The sequence below is a fragment of the Halichoerus grypus genome, chromosome 4 (assembly GCF_964656455.1).
Source record: "Halichoerus grypus chromosome 4, mHalGry1.hap1.1, whole genome shotgun sequence".
NCBI classification, from domain to species: Eukaryota; Metazoa; Chordata; class Mammalia; order Carnivora; family Phocidae; genus Halichoerus; species Halichoerus grypus.
This window is the reverse complement of record NC_135715.1, coordinates 133,309,774-133,330,169: the sequence shown is the minus strand read 5'-3', so window position 1 is coordinate 133,330,169 and position 20,396 is coordinate 133,309,774. Positions and strand designations below refer to the sequence as shown.

The 20,396-nt window shown below is 40.9% G+C and overlaps 1 protein-coding gene across 1 annotated transcript in view; it reads right to left on the bottom strand.

The window, feature by feature from the left end:
• MYO3B (myosin IIIB) overlaps positions 1-20,396 on the bottom strand; it is a 394,785-nt gene that overhangs the window by 218,571 nt on the left and 155,818 nt on the right. The window contains exons 10-15 of the mRNA XM_078070027.1: positions 19,468-19,584; positions 18,843-18,947; positions 16,025-16,108; positions 14,990-15,192; positions 10,165-10,263; positions 9,706-9,820 (exon numbers count right to left, since the gene is read on the bottom strand). Of these exons, the coding sequence (XP_077926153.1) occupies positions 9,706-9,820; positions 10,165-10,263; positions 14,990-15,192; positions 16,025-16,108; positions 18,843-18,947; positions 19,468-19,584 (723 nt within the window). The remainder of the gene's footprint in view (positions 1-9,705; positions 9,821-10,164; positions 10,264-14,989; positions 15,193-16,024; positions 16,109-18,842; positions 18,948-19,467; positions 19,585-20,396) is intronic.

The following is a 20,396-nucleotide window of genomic DNA, read 5'->3' as shown; positions in this document are numbered from 1 at the left end:
TTAGCCTGGAGCTGATTAAGGAAGTTGCTCCTAGCTTGGTTCACAAGCATCTCATGATAGTTGTTTCCCTGGTAAGTTCCCAGAAATTGACTTGCCCTCTCAGTATCTCTCTACCTTGTTTCCTTTTTGTAAGTCTCTAGTTTTTCACCAGTTCTGCCCTAAGCACCACATTAGGCCGAATTAAATGGTCTTCTCCCTTATGGGCTCCATCCCAACACCTTTCTTCAATTCCCTTTTCAGAGGTTTATAATATTTGTATCTTGAAAGCCAATGATTGGTTTAAAAATATTTGAGGGGGGGTATATCAATCATACATCAATAAAGTAGTGTAAAAAAAAGTCAATGGTAAGTCCTATTATCTGTCATTAAGACAATGGAAATCCCCAATTTACACTTTAACATATAACCCTTCAGTCTCTCTTCAGCAATACTCTCCCAAATTCATAATCTATCTTGAAGAAAGGGAAAAAATTTTGCCCTAATCTCAAAGCCTTCTCCCTAACATCTTCATCAAGGGATCTGCAGTAAATATCCAATGTTGACCATCATGCAGATAATCTGCCAAAAATGTTTTCATGTACTATTAAATATAAATATGTTATGATAATTCATATACCAGTAAGACAAGCATAATATTAAACAGAAATAATATGGTTTGACTCAAAAAACAGGACTCCAAAAGTCTGGATCTTCCTAATAGGGTTTTAGGTATAATCCCACCCCTGCCCAATCCCCTGCAAGGAATCATCATTGTTAGTGGAAGTCTCCTCCTACCAGGGAGGTTTCTTTACAATAAAGTCAAGGTCAAGTGTTCTTTCAGATACTTTTGGCTGGTGTCCCAGAATTAAAATTCACGCTCTTGAATCCACACTACAGTTTGCTACTCACAAAATTTTGCTATAGGAATTTGGGAGAATCTGAAGAATACTATGAAGATTCCTGCAGGGAACTAATGACATTGTAAGAAAGAAGGGTGACCATAATTTTGATTAAATTGACCAGTTCATTTAAGATACATCAGCTATTTGGCATCTGTTCCCAGACGACATTCAACTGAATCTCTCCGATCTTAGTCAAACTACTTTGAGTTCATAAAGCGAATTGAGTGAATTCAGCAAAAACAGGTTGTCTATAGAGACACAGAGAAAGATATAACCAAAAAATTTAGGGTCAGGGAGATACGAGCCAGCCTCTTCCTTCCATTTCCAAGGTTGCTAACTGACATAAATTGGTTTATTTCCAGTATGAATTAATACGGGACATGGTGAACATATATGCATACATATAATTACATTCTGGTTATTCATTTTACAGTCAAGATCAGGCAGAAATTAAGTATGTCTACCACTTTTTACATTTCTTTCTTTTCATATTTATTCATGAATTCATTCATTTCTGCTCTACTTATTTTCCACAAGGGTTAGAGATGGCTTACTTCAAGGACACATACTTAGCATATTTAATTTTTGTTTTTAATTTTGTTATCTTAAAACAGCATCTGTTTGAGTGTTATTTGCAGTACATTTTTATTATTAGAACAGAGCCATCATACACCTTTTAAAGCTAGGACTAATCTCTTCACGGTATTCTATAACTATCTTTACACTCATAGAAAGCAAAATTTTTTTTTAAAGATTTTATTTATTTTAGAGAAAGAGAATGTGCATGTGCACAGGCAGGAAGAGGGGCAGAGGGGAGAGGGAGAGAATCTCAAGCAGACTCCGCACTGAGCACGGAGCCTGACATGGGGCTGGATATGATGACCCTGAGATCATGACCTAAGCCAAAACAAAGAGTCAGACACTTAACCAACTGAGCCACCCAGGCAACACAAAAGCAAAATATTATAACCTTATGGCTAACTTCTCTATCTGTTCCTGTACCCTTTTAAGGTAGCATGCCCTGAACACTTTGGCATGACCCAGGTGACCTTCAATCACTCTACTGCCATCTCCACCACGCTTGGACTCTTCTGGTGATGCAATTTGATAATAACCAGCTCCATAAATTAATAACCACAAAGGTCCTTTAATAAGGCTGGAACCTGTTTAACTGCTCTCCTCTAAGGAGCCAAGGGAAATATAGTTCTGTTTTTATCTGACCTTTGGGATTTTCCACTGTCTGTCAGTCTAAAGTCAGTGGGAGGCCAAAAGAGAAAATTAACAGCTGGCTAGAAAAAAGGAAGGTATTATTACGACTAAAATCAGCCATGCTGGGGAGGGAAGGGCTGGCCAAACTCATTAGATTACAGAAGCAATCCTTCTGTACAGGACAGAGTGGCTGTCCCAGGGTAACTGGAATGTCTTGTAATCTAATCCCTTAAGATTTAACACTCTCACCTACCTCCTAATCATTCACCACCTTTGTTGAAAAAGCAAAAGAATCTGTGTATTTTGCCAAATTGATGGCATGAAGCCCAGAAACTATGATATAAATGTATCACAGAATAATATTTGAACCTAGGGTTATAAATATCTTCTGTCACCCCTGGCATATATTTAATAGAGACAGCCTGTATCTATTAAGATAAGAGTAGTACAGTACTTAGAGCTAGAGGTAATAATGTACATCTGTGTACCATGGAGAAGGAAGTCACTGCAAGAAAGTTGAAAAGGTTTAAATTAATTTGTTTTGGTGCACAAGGAGCTACTTGCATAAATATATTTCTGTGACTGGGTGTAACCTACATATCCCTGTACTTCTTTTACACAATTCACTTTAATGGCTGGAACAACCCCAACTCAGAAAAGGGCAGTATTGTTTTGGTGTTTGTTATCATAGCTGTAGTGAACTGATGACAAGGGTAACAATTCACAGGCATGAGGCACTTATAACAGTACTTCTACTTTAATATTCACCTGTGCATCTTGTTAAAAATCAGATTCTGGTTCAACCATTCTTAGATGGACCTGAGAGTCTGCAAGTCTGCATTTCTTTCTTTTTTTTTTTTTTTAAGAGAGGGCAGGGAGGTGCAGAGGGAGAGAAAATCCTGAGCGGGCTCCACTCCCAGCACGGAGCGCAATGTGGGACTCAATCCCACGACCCTGAGATCATGACCTGAGCCAAAATCAAGATTCAAACATTTAAATGACTGAGCCACCCAGGTGCTGCCCCCCTACCTTTGATTTTTTTTTTTTTTTTTGAGAATCTGCATTTTTTTTTTTTTAAGATTTATTTATTTGTTTGAGAGAGAGAGTGCATGCGGGACAGGGAGAGGCAGAGGGAGAGAGAGAATCTCAAGCAAACTCCCCACTGAGTGTAGAGCCCAACTTGGGGCTTGATCCCACAACCCTAAGATCATGACCAGACCCAAAAATCAAAAGTTGGACACTTAACTGAATGAGCCACCCAGGTGCCCTGAGAGTGTGCATTTCAAACAAGCTCCCAGGTGATGGTAATATTTCTGGTCCTCCGATCATACTTTGAGGAGCAAGAACTTATACATGATCAGATGACAGGTGAAAAGAAAGGCTCCTCCTCCAAGTTAGAACATTCACATCTTCACCCACATTGATCCAAGAATATGAACACTTGGGGGAAAGATGGCGGAGGAGTAGGGGACCCTATTTCAACTGGTCCCCGGAATTGAGCTGGATATCTACCAGACCACTCTGAGCACCCATGAAACCAGCCTGAGATGTAAGAAGATCTGGATCTCTACAAACAGAATATCGCAGGCGGTTGGTTGTGAGGTACGAAGCGGAGAGCCGTGATTCTGTGGGCAGATATCGGAGGATAAACGGCAGCGGGAGGGTGCCTGGACGTGGGGATCCTACACCGCCGGTGAGTGACAGCCTCGCGCGCTGCGGAGGGGCACAGACTCGCAGACCGGTAGCGTTGGGAAAGGACTTTAGGGCAGCCCCCGGGGTGGAGGACCAGACCGGCGGGGTCGCGGGCACACGAACCACAGCCGCCCAGACAGAAACCCAGAGCGACGGTCGCGTGCACGCGAACTGCAGCCTCCCAGACGGAAACCCGGTGCGCCGGGGTCCCGCCGGTGAACTGCAACCTCCGGGGTGGAAACCCCAAGCAGCGGAGCCGCGCCCACGCGAACTGCAGTGTCCGGGACAGGACCCCAAGCGGCGGAGTCGCGCGTGCACGCGAACTGGGAGCGGCTGGTGGTTTTAGAAGCACAAAGGACACAGACGTGCCCCGACCTGGAGGCAGGACTGGGAGCGCTGTGGAGGGGCACACAACCCAGGACACTGCAGTTTATAGCAGCACGGACAGAAACAGAGACGGTGTAGCCTGGAGAGCTCACTGAAGAACAGACTGCGGTCTCTCTGCTCTGAGGCAGAGGGTTAGAAACGGTCTCTTCTGCTCTGACTCGAGGAAGAGACGCGGAAAGCCGCCAGGGAAAGGCGCCAGAGAACAAAAGCCCCAAAGACTGATTCCCACTGAGCCCATCCCCTGCCACAGGGGCGCAGGGCAACTCCGCCCAAACAGGGTTGCCTGAGTAACAGCGCGGCAGGCCCCTCCCACAGAAGACAGGCTGGGAAAACAAGAGGCCAGCAACCCTAAGGTCCCAAGAAAACAGGTGCATCTTGCTTGGGTTCTGGTCAATAATTTGGACTCTATACATTCCCTCAAACACCCATCAACAGAATGACTAGGAGGAGGAGCCCCAAAACAGAAAAGACTCAGAGATTATGACTTATGCTGCAGATTTACAAATGGATGCAGATATAACCAAGATGTCGGAGATGGAATTCAGGCTAGCAATTGTGAAGACAATGGCTAGAATGGAGAAATCAATTAATGGCAACATAGAGTCTCTAAGGGCAGAAATAAAAGGGGAATTGGCAGAACTTAAAAATGCTATCAATGAGATCCAATCTAATCTAGATAATCTAACAGCTAGGGTAACTGAGACAGAAGAGAGAATAAGCGATCTGGAAGACAGTATAATAGATAAAAAGGGAAAAGAGGAGGCCAGGGAAAAACAACTCAGAATCCATGAAAATAGAATCAGAGAAATAAGTGACACCATGAGGCGTTCCAATGTCAGAATCATTGGAATCCCGGAGGGAGTGGAGAGAGAGAGAGGGCTAGAAGATGTATTTGAGCAAATCGTAGCTGAGAACTTCCCTAATCTGGGGAATGAAACAAACATTCGAGTCCTAGAGGCAGAGAGGACCCCTCCTAAGATGAAGGAAAACAGGCCAACATCCCGGCATGTAATAGTAAAACTTGCAAATCTTAGAACCAAGGAAACCATCTTAAGGGCAGTTAGGGGGAAGAGATTCCTTACGTACAGAGGGAGAAACATCAGAATAACGTCAGACCTATCCACAGAGACCTGGCAAGCCAGAAAGGCCTGGCAAGACATATTCAGGGTACTAAATGAGAAGAACATGCAGCCAAGAATACTTTATCCAGCAAGGCTTTCATTTAGAATGGATGGAGAGATGCAGAGCTTCCACGACTGGCAGAAGTTGAAAGAATATGTGACCACTAAGCCGGCCCTGCAAGAAATATTAAGGGGGGTTCTATCACCCCAAGAGTGATCTACAACAGAAAGTTACAGGGACAATCTATAAAAACAACGTCTTCACAGGCAACATGATGACAATTAATTCATATCTTTCAATAATCACTCTCAACGTGAATGGCCTAAACGCTCCCATAAAACGGCACAGGGTTGCAGACTGGATAAAAAGACAGGACCCATCCATATGCTGTCTACAAGAGACTCATTTTGAACCTAAAGATACATCCAGACTGAAAGTGAAGGGATAGAGATCTATCTTCCATGCCAGCAGACCTCAAAAGAAAGCTGGGGTAGCAATTCTTATATCAGACAAATTAGATTTTAAACTAAAGTCTGTAATAAGAGACACAGAAGGACACTATATCATTCTTAAAGGGTCTATCCAACAAGAAGATCTAACAATTGTAAATATCTATGCCCCCAATACGGGAGCAGCCATCTACATAAGCCAACTGTTAACCAAAATAAAGAGTCATATTGATAACAATACGTTAATTGTAGGAGACCTCAATACTCCACTCTCAGCAATGGACAGATCATCTAAGCAGAAAATCAACAAGGAAACAAGAGCTTTGAATGATACATTGGACCAGATGGACCTCATAGATATTTACAGAACATTCCACCCTAGAACAACAGAATACTCATTCTTCTCAAGCGCACATGGAACTTTCTCCAGAATAGACCATATACTGGGTCACAAATCAGGTCTCAACCCATACCAAAAGATTGAGATTATTCCCTGCATATTCTCAGACCACAATGCTCTAAAACTGGAACTCAATCACAAGAAAAAATTTGGCAGAAATTCAAACACTTGGAAGCTAAAGACCACTCTGCTCAAGAATGTTTGGGTCAACCAAGAAATCAAAGAAGAACTTAAACAATTCATGGAAATCAATGAGAATGAAAACACATCGGTCCAAAACCTATGGGATACTGCAAAGGCGGTCCTAAGGGGGAAATACATAGCCATCCAAGCCTCACTCAAAAAAATAGAAAAATCCCGAATTCACCAACTAACTCTACACCTTAAAGAACTAGAGAAAAAGGAACAAACGATGCCTAAGCCACGCATTAGAAGAGAAATAATTAAAATTAGAGCAGAAATCAATGAATTAGAAACCAGAAACACAGTAGATCAGATCAATGAAACTAGAAGTTGGTTCTTTGAAAGAATTAATAAGATTGACAAACCACTGGCCAGACTTATCCAAAAGAAGAGAGAAAGGACCCAAATTAATAAAATTATGAATGAAAGGGGAGAGATCACGACCAACACCAAGGAAATAGAAACAATTATTAGAAATTATTATCAACAACTATATGCCAATAAACTGAGCAATCTGGATGAAATGGAGGCCTTCCTGGAAACCTATAAGCTGCCAAGACTGAAACAGGAAGAAATTGACAACCTGAATAGGCCAATAACCAGTAACGAGATTGAAGCAGTGATCAAAAACCTCCCAAAAAACAAGAGTCCAGGGCCTGATGGATTCCCTGGGGAATTCTACCAAACATTCAAAGAAGAAATAATACCTATTCTACTGAAGCTGTTTCAAAAAATAGAAACAGAAGGAAAACTTCCAAACTCATTCTATGAGGCCAGCATTACCTTAATGCCCAAACCAGGCAAAGACCCCATCAAAAAGGAGAATTTCAGACCGATATCCCTGATGAATATGGATTCCAAAATCCTCAACAAAATCTTAGCTAATAGGATCCAACAATACATTAAAAGGATCATCCACCACGACCAAGTGGGATTTATCCCCGGGATGCAAGGGTGGTTCAACATTCGCAAATCAATCAATGTGATAGAACACATTAATAAGAGGAGAGAGAAGAACCATATGGTCCTCTCAATTGATGCAGAAAAAGCATTTGACAAAATACAACATCCTTTCCTGATTAAAACTCTCCAGAGTATAGGGATAGAGGGAACATTCCTCAAGCTCATAAAATCCATCTATGAAAAACCCACAGCGAATATCATCCTCAATGGGGAAAAGCTGAGAGCCTTTCCCTTAAGATCAGGAACACGTCAAGGGTGCCCACTCTCACCACTGCTGTTCAACATAGTACTAGAAGTCCTAGCAACAGCAATCAAACAACAAAAAGAAATAAAAGGTATTCAAATTGGCAAAGAAGAAGTCAAACTCTCTCTTTTCGCAGACGACATGATACTTTATGTGGAAAACCCAAAAGACTCCACCCCCAAATTACTAGAACTCATCCAGCAATTCAGTAATGTGGCAGGATACAAAATCAATGCACAGAAATCAGTTGCTTTCTTATACACTAACAACGCAACTGTAGAAAGAGAAATTAAAGAAATGATTCCATTTACAATAGCACCGAAAACCATAAGATACTTTGGAATAAACCTAACCAAAGAGGTAAAGGATCTATACTCTAGGAACTACAAAGCACTCATGAAAGAAATTGAAGAAGACACAAAAAGATGGAAAAATATTCCACGCTCATGGATCGGAAGAATAAACATTGTTAAAATATCTATGCTACCCAGAGCAATCTATACCTTCAATGCCATCCCGATCAAAATTCCAATGACATTTTTCAAAGTGCTGGAATAAACAATCCTAAAATTTGTATGGAATCAGAAAAGACCCCAAATCGCCAAGGAGATGTTGAAAAAGAAAAACAAAGCTGGGGGCATCACGTTGCCTGATTTCAAGCTATATTACAAAGCAGTGATCACCAAGACAGCATGGTACTGGCACAAAAACAGACATACAGACCAATGGAACAGAATAGAGAACCCAGATATGGACCCTCAACTCTATGGTCAAATAATCTTTGACAAAGCAGGAAAAAATATGCAATGGAAAAAAGACAGTCTCTTCAATAAATGGTGCTGGGAAAATTGGACAGCCACATGCAGAAGAATGAAACTCGACCATTCTCTAACACCATTCACAAAGATAAACTCAAAGTGGATGAAAGACCTCAATGTGAGACAGGAATCCATCAAAATCCTAGAGGAGAACATAGGCAGTAACCTCTTTGACATCGGCCACAGCAACTTCTTTCAAGATACATCTCCAAAAGCTAGTGAAACAAAAGCAAAAATGAACTTTTGGGACTTCATCAAGATAAAAAGCTTCTGCTCAGCAAAGGAAACAGTCAACAAAACAAAGAGGCAACCCACAGAATGGGAGAAGATATTTGCAAATGACACTACAGATAAAGGGCTGGTATCCAAAATCTATAAACTCAAACTCAACACCCAAAAAACAAATAATCAAGTCAAAAAGTGGGCAGAAGAGATGAACAGACACTTCTCTGAAGAAGACATACAAATGGCTAACAGACACATGAAAAAATGTTCATCATTAGCCATCAGGGAAATCCAAATCAAAACCACATTGAGATACCACCTTACACCAGTTAGAATGGCAAAAATGGACAGGGAAAGAAACAACAAATGTTGGAGAGGTTGTGGAGAAAGGGGAACCCTCTTACACTGTTGGTGGGAATGCAAGTTGGTACTGCCACTTTGGAAAACAGTGTCGAGGTGCCTCAGAAATTTAAAAATAGAGCTACCCTATGACTCAGCAATTGCACTCCTGGGTATTTACCCCAAAGACACAGATGTAGTGAAAAGAAGGGCCATATGCACCCCAATGTTCATAGCAGCAATGTCCACAATAGCCAAACTGTGGAAAGAGCCGAGATGCCCTTCAACAGATGAATGGATAAAGAAGATGTGGTCCATATAGACAATGGAATATTACTCAGCCATCAGAAAGGATGAATACCCAACTTTTACATCAACATGGATGGGACTGGAGGAGATTATGCTAAGTGAAATAAGTCAAGCAGAGAAAGTCAATTATCATATGGTTTCACTTATTTGTGGAACATAAGGAATAACATGGAGGACATTAAGAGAAGGAAGGGAAAAATGGGCGGGGGGAATTGGAGGGAGAGATGAACCATGAGAGACTATGGACCTGAGAAACAAACAGGGTTTTAGAGGGGAGGGGGGCGGGGGGATGGGTTAGCCCGGTGATGGGTATTAAGGAGGGCACGTACTGCATGGAGCACTGGGTGTTATACGAAAACAATGGATCGTGGATCACTACATCAAAAACTAATGATGTATTGTATGGTGACTAATAACATAATAAAATTAAAAAAAAAAAAGAATATGAACACTTGAGTTTCTTTTTCTCTTGACAATCACTTACCTTGTCAGTGAACCCTATAATCTTGAAACAATGCTGAATTGCTTCAAATTGTCTTCTGTAAGACTCCTTGGAAGTTATGTCGTGTATCACCCTTCCAGTTTCATCAGCTATATACCTATATGGAGTATGACCAAATACAATGAGCATTGACTTGGCAAACAGCACCCCGAATACCAGGGCATCACTGGGCTCCTTCTTCGCCAGGACATTTCCCTTTCAGTCTAATAGCGAAGTGGAATAAGGGTGCACATGGTGGAGTAAAATGGCTGCAGTTAAGTTTCTGAACTTTCTCGAAAATGAAAATGGTGAGATGTAGTTCCCGCCATCTCATCCTGGGTATTTCAACTTAAGAGACTATCAGTGTCCAGTTAGGAAAAACAGTTCCATTTATTTCTAAGTTTTCTCAATTGCTAGTTACACATTCATTAAAAATCAACAACTAAAACCCCTTATACTTACCTAGGAGGCTTTTCTTCAGGAAGTCTGAACTCAGAAAGTTTCTTCTGGTGATAAAGACCAGCATAAATGTAGTAAAATATATGAAAATTTTTCTCTCCCCTGAAAAAAGGGGGGAGGGGATGTTATTAATAACATATTCTGCTCCCCTACTTCAAGTAATTTACACCATTTCCTTTCTGTGAAAAATATTATCCTGTAGCAAATTTGTATTTTGAAATATGGAAATTAAATAGGCCACATCCCAATTATAGAATAGGAATAGTGATAGGATTAGTATAGTAATTGTCACAGTGTCACATTATGAAACACACTTATCTTTACGCAGAAGGAGGTTTTAGAGAATGGAACATTCATACGTAACAGCTCAGGTTACACATGTTTAGAGATCTTTCTAGTACAGCCCAAATGACTATGCATCTGTGCCACTTGCTTTCTGTTTGTAGTCCACGTTGCTTAAGAGACAGTGATATCCAGCTTAGCGAGATATCAGCCAATCTCCCTATTTTACTGGAGCCCCAGACAGGAAGTGGCTCTCCAGTCCAATGGCAAGTTAGGGAGCAGAACTGGTCCCAGAACTGAGGTCTCCACTCTTTCAAACTTGTATTCTTTCAAAGCGGCATGCACCAGTCCCCTGGTCTCCTGTCCTCCACCCTCTTTTAGGCCATTGTGGCCAAGGTCCTTTCAGATATGTGCTACTCTAAGTGTGGTCTGTGGACTGCTGTCAGCATACATGTCTAGACATTTTATAGCAAGTGACATTGCCATGACATCCAAGGATATAATAATTCTTTGGATAATTCATTTTCATTATGTTTTACAAGATATTAGCTCACAACGGATTGAGAATTTTTTTCACTGGTCCTTCAGCATAGACAGTTTGAAAAGCCCTGCTCTGGACCCCTTTCCTTCCTCTGGAGGAGGACTGTCTCTTCTGTTGATACCCCTACGATTTGGCAAATCCTCACCTTGGCCAACTTAGCTCTATGGAAAGAAATCTTCTTTCTACTCCTTGTTCCCTTCTGTAACATTGGCCCCACTCTTTTCTTCAGTTTCTCCTGGGTATCCTGGTCTTCCTTTGGTCATTTATCCTGTCATAGCTCTTCTGGTGTATTCTTATTCCTGCCCTGTATTCTAGATGCCTCTGTTTGCCAATTCTCACTCATTTGTTCCCTCAACTAGTAAGTTTACCAAGTGCCAGTCATGGTGGGCATGGCACCATGGTGCCAGGGACACAAGACTATGAGATTTCATGTCTTCTGGAGCTTTCCTTCTAGTGATGGAGTTAGAGGAAACAAGGAAACCTGTGATGAGGGCTTTGAAACAAACAAAAGGCTGAGATGAAGAATAATGTGGGGGGATGAGGGCTAATTGTATCAAGTCAGGAGAAATAACACTTAAGCCAAACACTGAAACATGAGAAGGGGTTAGGAAGAGCTCCAGAAAGAAGGGGAAAAAGCATTCCAAAGACAGGGAGCAACATATATACAAGGGCTCTGAGCATGATACCCGTATAGAACCAAAAAAAAAAAAAAAAAGAAAGAAAGAAACTGCTAGTGAGAAGGGGGTGGGCAAGGCCAGGCCACACCAAGCCTTGTTAGGCCATAATCAGAACTTTGTTGATTAGGCAATTAGAATTCTTTGAAGCAGTTTAAACTGGAGCCAAGGTGCACTGTAAGTGTATGACATGAGTAGATCCATGTTGAAAAAAGTACATTCTAGCTGCAGGATGAAGACTAGACTGTAAGAAGCCAAGATGGATACAGGGAGACCAATCAGGAGGTCCAGGTGAGACAGCAAGTGACTTGGATAGGTAGTGATGATAGTGATGATGGAGAAGAAGGGTAAGCTTAAAGATTTATTTGGAGGAACAACTGAAAGAACATCCTGAGAGAATGAATGAAGGTGGTGAGGGAAAGGGATATGGAGTCTGCCTCCTAGGTATCTAACTTGAGCATCTAGGGATGATGGCACTATTCAGGGAGATGGTAAAGACCTTTTAGAGCTTTATTAATCAGTATGCTTGGTACAAATATCACTAATTTTTTAAACTCTGATAAATGTGCAGACTTCAGCTGACCCATCTTGGTCTTGCCTTCTTATAGTTTTTTTGCAGATATTTCTAGTTCTCAATTCTTCTGAATATTGCCTACCAATATGCACCCCTAACATAAATTCAGTTTAGTTTTCATCCCTGTATCTATCAGGTTTGGCTAGGTTTTGTTGCAATAACAAACATCCCAAAGATCTTAGTGGCTTAACTCAACAGAAGGTTACTTCTTGCTCAGAGTACATGTCCACTGAGGGCCAGCAAAGGGAAGGGAGTGTGCTCATCATAGTCACTCATAGGCCCAGGGTGATGCAGTAGCCACCATCTTGCACTTTGCCAGAGGGTCTTGCCATTAAATGCTCATTTGCCAGAACTGGTCATATGACCACATCCGACCCCAGGGTACCTAAAAGGGAAATCCTACATGTGCCTGGAAAGGAGCAGGCAAGAAAGGTTAGGTGAACAGGACCTGCACAAGCCCCATTTTCTCCCCTCACCCAATATCTTCAGTCTATTTTACCTCATCACTGCTATCATATTGAATAGCAGTTTAATAATCATAATGTTATATTAGATACCTATTACGTTTCAGATTCTATGTTTGGTATAAATCACATATCTCATTCGATTCTCATAACAGCCTTGTATAGGTGACTTTATTATGCCCTTTTTGCATATAAGGAAAATAAGGTATGAGGATATTACATTAAGTGACATATACAATAAGGGACATAACTGTGATTGGAACCCTCTTCATATTATCTTTGTAAAAGACATTTGTACACAGAAAACCATATTTTCCATTCTGTCAGAGGTAGCGCCATAAACTTTAAAATCACCCTAATTTGGGGAGAAAGAAGCAAGGGACCTCATAAAAATTAATCAAGAAGCCACAGGGAAGCTAAAATAACTCACTCTGTCTTTTTGTTCATTTGTTTAATTTGCATGCCAGCCCCTATTTTGTGAGGAAACTGCAGAGGAGGACGCTTGAGTTCTGACCCCAGAACAGGTGCTGTGGATTCTCCTTGAACAGTAGCTCTCAGATTCATCCACTTCTCTCCACCTCTCTCTCCACTGCTATGCTCTTAGTCCAGGCCAACATTCTGTCTCACAGGGATCTGGCAACAGACAGCCTCCTAATGGTCTCAACACAATCCCTACTGCATCTCCTCCAATCCATTTTCCCCACTGAAGCCAGAGCGATCATTTGAAACGCAACTTGGGTTTTGTCACTCCTCTGCTTGAAAACATTAAATGGCTTCCTACTGTCTTTATTTTTTAAGATTTTATTTATTTGAGAGAGAGAGAGAGAGCACACAAGCAGGGGGAGCTGCAGAGGGAGAGGGAGAAGCAGGCTCCCCGCTGAGCAGGGAGCCCAAGGCAGGGCTCAATCCCAGGACCCCAAGATCATGACCTGAGCCGAAGGCAGCCATTTAACTGACTGAGCCACCCAGGTGCCCCCCTACTGCCTTTAGAATAAGGTTCAAAATCCCCAGCCTGGTTCCAAATCCCAGCATGATCTGGTCTCAGGCTCATCTTTGCCTATCTCCCTCATTGGGAGGAGCACTACCTTGCTGACCAACTCTTAGTGATCCTCAGGTCTCAGATTAACTGTCTCATACACAGGGAGCCCCTCTCTTCTTGGACTAGGTTGTGTGCCCTTCCTTCTCCTCTTTTACCTTATTAGCACCTTATATTGTTTCCTGGTGCTTATCCTAATCATTCTGCATTTAAGTTTATTTGTTTAATGCCTGTGATCCTCCCTCCCCTCCCCCCTCCCATCCCCCATCCACTCTGAGCTCCATGAATACTGCAACCTTGTCTATTTTGCTTTGTCTTGCAACTCCAGCAAGGAGCACAACACTAGCAGACAACAAGCATTCAGTAGATAACTAATGAAAATACAGGACCATGCTCCTGAGGAAGTCTGGTGTGCCGCAATAATAAGAAAAAGCATAGATAGCCCTCTAAAAATATGTACCACCACTAATACGTACAAGGCACTTTTTAAAGTAATTTTATATAAATGAACTCATTAGTCTTCACAGCATACCCAGGAGGTAGGCACTACTGGATTCTCCGTTTCATAGATAAGGCACAGAGAGGTTAAGTGACATAACCAAGGACAGTAAATGTCAAAGCCAGCATTTGAATCCAGAGAATTCCATACTATTGATCACTATTGCTAGACCGCTCTTCTTAAAACAAAATCATTTTTTTCCTTTCTCAATCTAGGGAAAAAATTAGTATGTGGAATATTATCAGTGCTTTTTTTAATAGACAAATTCAATGTTAAGGTATCTAATTTTTTTTTTATAGATTTATTTATTTGAGAGAGAGAGCAGGGGAGGAGGGGCAGAGGGAGAGGTAGAGAGAGAGAATCTCAAGCAGACCCCGTGCCAAGCATGGAGCCCGAAGCGGGGCTCGACCGGAGCTGGACGCTCAACCAACTGTGCCACCCAAGTGCCCTGGTACCTAATGATTTAAATGTTCACAATGTTGTTAAATTCTAGCTGGTATAACCAACTCAAAAGAAATGGGCATACTAATCCCAAAATACTCCCACCCCAACCATTTGTACTTGGTCTGCAAACATCTTTTAGGTTAAAAATTACCACTTATCCTTTGCTTAAATAATTCCTTGTTCTTGGACAGCTTGGCGGTGGCAGTGGAGGGCACGGATGCTAAGAATAAGGGTGAAATGAAGCCATTAAGATTACCAGAGCCTCCTGGTCTATCTTGCAGAGCAAAGACAGAGTAATAAAACAATGCACCTACACTGCCTGTTTTATGACTCTGGATTTTTCAAGTAGATATTCAGAGATTCTTGCCCCCATCACAGCTCCGGTTGGCGTAAACATCATTTCCAGATATTTTCCAAAACGGCTGGAATTGTCATTGATGGCAGTGCATGCATTTCCAAAGGCTTCCACCAGGGAGTTGACTTGCAGAATTTTCTCTCTCAAGGTCTGATTATTGGCCTGTGCCAAACAGACAACAGTCAAGAGGAGCTTCCAGAAATATTACCTTAGCAAAATTGCCAGGCACCCCTCCTTACCCCCCAAAATTCACATTATCCTTTTGGGAAGAACTTCACTTGGGGAAATTAGCATCAACCACCAGCACTGTTTCCTCAGACGAGCAACTCCCCAGGTGCACAGGTGTCACATGATGCTAGATTAGGTTATCAATTTTTACATCCAGCCACACTTCACTTAAAATCCTTCACAGATAAAATGCCTAAATAGTTTGTAAAGAGTTTTATATAGAGAGATCCCATAACTTTTCTCAGTCATCCATTATAATGTTCATTAAACCTCATCTGTAGAAAATACTCCTTAAATTCTATCTTAGTCTCATAATACACTAATTCTGAGTCTAAGTAACTGCTAGACCATTTTTTAAGTCATTCCTTCAATGTCCATTTCCCCAAGCTAAAAATTTCCATTTCCTTCAACATTTGCTCAAAGATTTCTATTTTCCAATCCTTTAATTGCCTTAGTGGCTCTCCCTGATCCTGTTCCTAGAGTTTAACCACTTTTACTACTTAATGGTTAAATGTTCCTATTACATTGAAAACATAAAAAATTGCTGATAATCTAGTAAATTCATGCTGGCATTATTTTCCTCACTACGTGAAAGAGGGATAGCCTGTTGACAACTTAAGAGGCCTCGTTATCAGGAAGTAAACATAATAAAGATGGAAGGTTTTTATGTAACCACTAATGAAAACCAGTATTTCCATCATTTATAAAATATGCAGTTACACTGGCAAGGATTCTAGCCACGACACATAAAACAGGTAGTCAATACCTTTCCCAAGAAAGTCAAATGCTGAACAATCAGGTGGGCACTTTCCGTCTTCCCAGAGCCACTTTCTCCACTGATGACGATGCACTGACACAGAAAATGGAGTGAGAGTGAAGAATTCATAGCACAGTAAACAACTTGTATGTTCAGGAATGGTTTTCCTATAATATCCACCACTGTACACCTTCATTTTTTCACTGAATGATTTATCTTAGGAATCTTTCCATTTCCGCACACTGAGAGCTTCTTCAACCTTTTCACAGCTGCTTGGTCCATTATACAGATGTACCATAGTCGATTTAACCAGTCTCATATTGATGGATACATAAGGAGTATACTGCAGTGAATAACCCTATACATAGGGCATTATATTTACATGCAGGTTCTTCTATAGAATAAATTCCTAGAAATGGGTTGTTGAACTAAAAGATAAATATATTTGTAAGTTGGATAGAGAGTACCAAATTGCTTTCCTAAGGACTGGACCAATTCACGAAAGTGCCTGTTCTCCTACAGCCTCACTAATAGGGTATGTTGGATTTTTGCCAATCGGAAACATAAAAGAATGGTCTCTCAGTGTAGTTTTAATTTGCATTTCTTTTATTATGAGTGAGGTTGAGATCTTTTCATTTGTTTAAAATTATTCATATTTTCTTTTTTGTGACCACCCCATATCCTTTGCCTGTTTGTTTTTTTTGTATTACTGGTCTTATTATCATTGATTCCTAGGAGCTCTTTATGTATCAAGAAGATTAGTAGGTGTGGTATAATAAAAAACATGTATTGGGTCTTTGTCTCTGGTTCCTGGCACAGAGCCCCTAAGACCCTTGGAACTTCCTGAATCATAGGGACAACAGGACCATCTTTTGTTATTCACAAAAAAGTCCCTTTCAACCAAACCTAACTGCTAACCAGGTGGTTCAAGTAACTTTCACAAGTCTGTGGGAAAGGTAAGAATTTAGAGAAGCCAGGTTTCTAACCTATAGTGAATCCATGTACTCCATTTTGTAACTTGCACTGTTATAGTTTCATCTACTCCTTAACCAACCCATAGCTGGGACTTCACAGATCTCAGGAAATTTATACAAAGCTAGGGCCCAAGATAGCTTCCCAAAAGGTGCTGGTCACCAGAAAGACCAAATACATGATGAAAGAGTGGAAACTTTCAGCTCCATCATCCCAACTTCTAGGGAGGAGAGAAGGACTAGAGATTGACTGAGTCATAAAAACTCTTAAACAGCAAGATTCAGAGAGCTTCTGGTATGAACATTTTGGTATGCTGGGAGGGGACATACCCAGAGAAGGCATGGAAGCTTTGCACCACTCCTCTCCCCTATATCTTGCCTTGGGTAATCTCTTCCATTTGGCTGTTCCTGAGTTGTATCTTTTATACTAACCCAGTAAATTTGAGTGTTTTCCTGAGTTCTGTGAGTTGTTCCAGTGAATTGTCAGACTTGAGGGTGGTTGTAGGCTGGGCAGAAGTGCAGGATGCCTGGGCATCCCTTTTGTGCCTGGCATGTGAGATGGGGGCAGTCTTTGGGGCTGAGCCCTGACCATGTGGGGTCTGTACTAACTCTGAGAAGTGAGTGTCAGAATTGAATGGAATTGAACCGTTGGTCATCCAATTGCTGTTGGAGAATCAAAGAATTAGTTGGTGTTGGAAAAGACAAACTTCAGTGTCAGAAAAAACACAGTGGGGCAACTTCCCAACTTGAGAAATAAATGTATCTCTCTCCATTGACTTCCTCTCTATGAAATCTATGGACATTTCACAAGTCTGTGGGAAAGGTAAGAATTTAGAGAAGCCAGGTTTCTAACCTATAGTGAATCCATGTACTCCATTTTGTAACTTGCACTGTTATAGTTTCATCTACTCCTTAACCAACCCATAGCTGGGACTTCACAGGTCTCAGTAAATTTATACACAGTAACTCTCTCACAAAACTTTCTTACCAGTTTTATTACTTATATTTCAAACAGACTAAAGACACAAAGGAAAATATACATATTGAAAGTAAAAGAAGGGTTAAGGTTGGATATATCACCACTTTGAGTTGAAGGTCCAAAAAGGGAAGCTGTATGGGTGAACTTTATGTTTAACTAGCATTGAGTTTAAAATCTGTTCAGTCTTTACCAAATCCACTACAATTTCTCAGCAGCTAAATGGTGTGGGGCTTGATCACTGTCAACCTGTGTGCAATATTTCATACAAAAAATACCGAACCATGAAAATTCTGAGACCTTAATAAGAACAATTTCATTTATGTCATTCTACATTCTGTTTTTATTACAGTTGTAGTCATGTAATCAGATTTGTGTTGGCTCTGTGTTCTCACATTCATATTAGAAACACTCTTAATACATTTTATCAGGGAAAATGAGTACTTTTTTTTTTTTTAAAGATTTTATTTATTTATTTGAGAGAGAGAGAATGAGAGAGAGCGAGCACATGAGAGGGGGGAGGGTCAGAGGGAGAAGCAGACTCCCTGCCGAGCAGGGAGCCCGATGCAGGACTTGATCCAGGGACTCCAGGATCATGACCTGAGCCGAAGGCAGTCACTTAACCAACTGAGCCACCCAGGCGCCCGAAAATGAGTACTCTTGATGTGAATGCTTCACGTTACCCAAAAGAATTTTCACGTTCTCTGGCTGCTCTAACTTTATCACTGTTCCTGTTCCACTGAGCTACTCTTTCATTTTCTATTTCCTTGAATTAGCACCAGCAACCAGAATGGAGCTTTCAGGAAGACGTAAGAGCTGCAGAGGAAGACAGTACACATCCTATTGTGTGACTTGGCAGGGAAGGAAGGAGAGGTCTTACCTGGTCTTTGCTGAAAGTTACCATACATTGGTAAGCAGCATCTGCTGACGCAAATATGTGGGGAGGATTTGAGGCACGTTTCACCCCATGATAAAGTCTGGAAAACTGAAGAAAAAAAAATAATTAATTTAAAGAAAACTTCTAATGCTCCGGTACCTGTTGCCCGTGAAACCAAGGCTCTGTCACTTGTTAGGGGAGTTGTAGCTTCAGGAAGGCTATAGAGCCAGGCTCTGGAGTCTGCAGGCCTAAGCTCAAATCCCAGTCCTTCACTTACCAGTTTCATGAGCTTTTGCAAGGGAGTTAACTTCGTCATGCTAAGTCTCCTCATCTGCCAAATAGCTTTAGTAACTGTGCCTGCTTCACAAGATTATGAGGGGTGAGTGAGGTAAGTCCGTGCCTGGCATGTAGCAAGCACTAAATGAATGCTAGCTATTACTGTTATGTCTTGCTCTAAAAAGTTGCCCCCGAAAGAGAGGAATTCCATCTGTGTTGTATTGTTATCTGCAGGTCGGGGTATACACTGCTAAAGCAGCAGCAGTTTATTCTCATTTTCCCCTTCTTTTCATTTTCCCTTGTGGTTTTTAATTTCTATTAAGGAGCAACATGCTCTAACAGCACCCCTTACCTGTGGAGAGTATATGCTTAGATTCTGGAAGGGGTTTAAGGCAATTAAGATGTCTCCAACATATGTGTAGATCAGCAAGTCCACATAACGCTTTTGCAACTGACAAATAATTGTATCCTAAGAAGAGGATAGATAGTACTGAGAGTAAACATTATTTCCAACCAAGAAAGAATTCTAAAAATAACAACAAATTTAGTCTCATAAGAATGTTTTTTTTCTAAAAGAGGAAAGTAATCAATTTAAATCATACAGTGACCCTAAGGATCCTCAATGCAGATATTTGCCTTGGAAGAAGAAAAAAATAGGAATATGCTGAAAGAATAAGGTCCACTTAGGACTTGCTAAAGGCCACTGAGATAACCAACAAAGGTTTTGTTATTATGAAAAACTTGTCTTATCCAATCAAAATGCTCTCCTTAGAATTTTATTTATTAGGCCATTCCTATTGATAAAGTATAGAAAAAACAGTAACTTCATTTCTCAAAGCACTGTACTTAAAATTTATGTGGTGGGAATATGGAATTGAACACTTCCATATTACACTTCAGTGATTCATCCATTGTAGTTAAAGGTCTCTAGAGTTAGAATCAGCAAAAGCAGTTCCAGTGCAATTAACAGCTCTATTAAACATGCACACTTTAAATGGGGATTATCACAGCTTTCAAATTTAGAATTCAAGCTATATTATCCTTCACTAATTCCCTAAATAAAGCTACTCTTTATGAAGAACAAACAACTATCTTAAAAGTGAAACTGCACTTTCTCTAGAACAGAAAATAATTTCTGGTGATGTAATAAATCATTTAGGCTCACAATATAAAGGGCTTTATTGGAAAAAATCCAAATCCTTTCCTCTTCATCATTTAGGACATTTGGGGGACTATAAATGAACACAACACAGGATCATAGTCACAGCAACCAAATGCTCC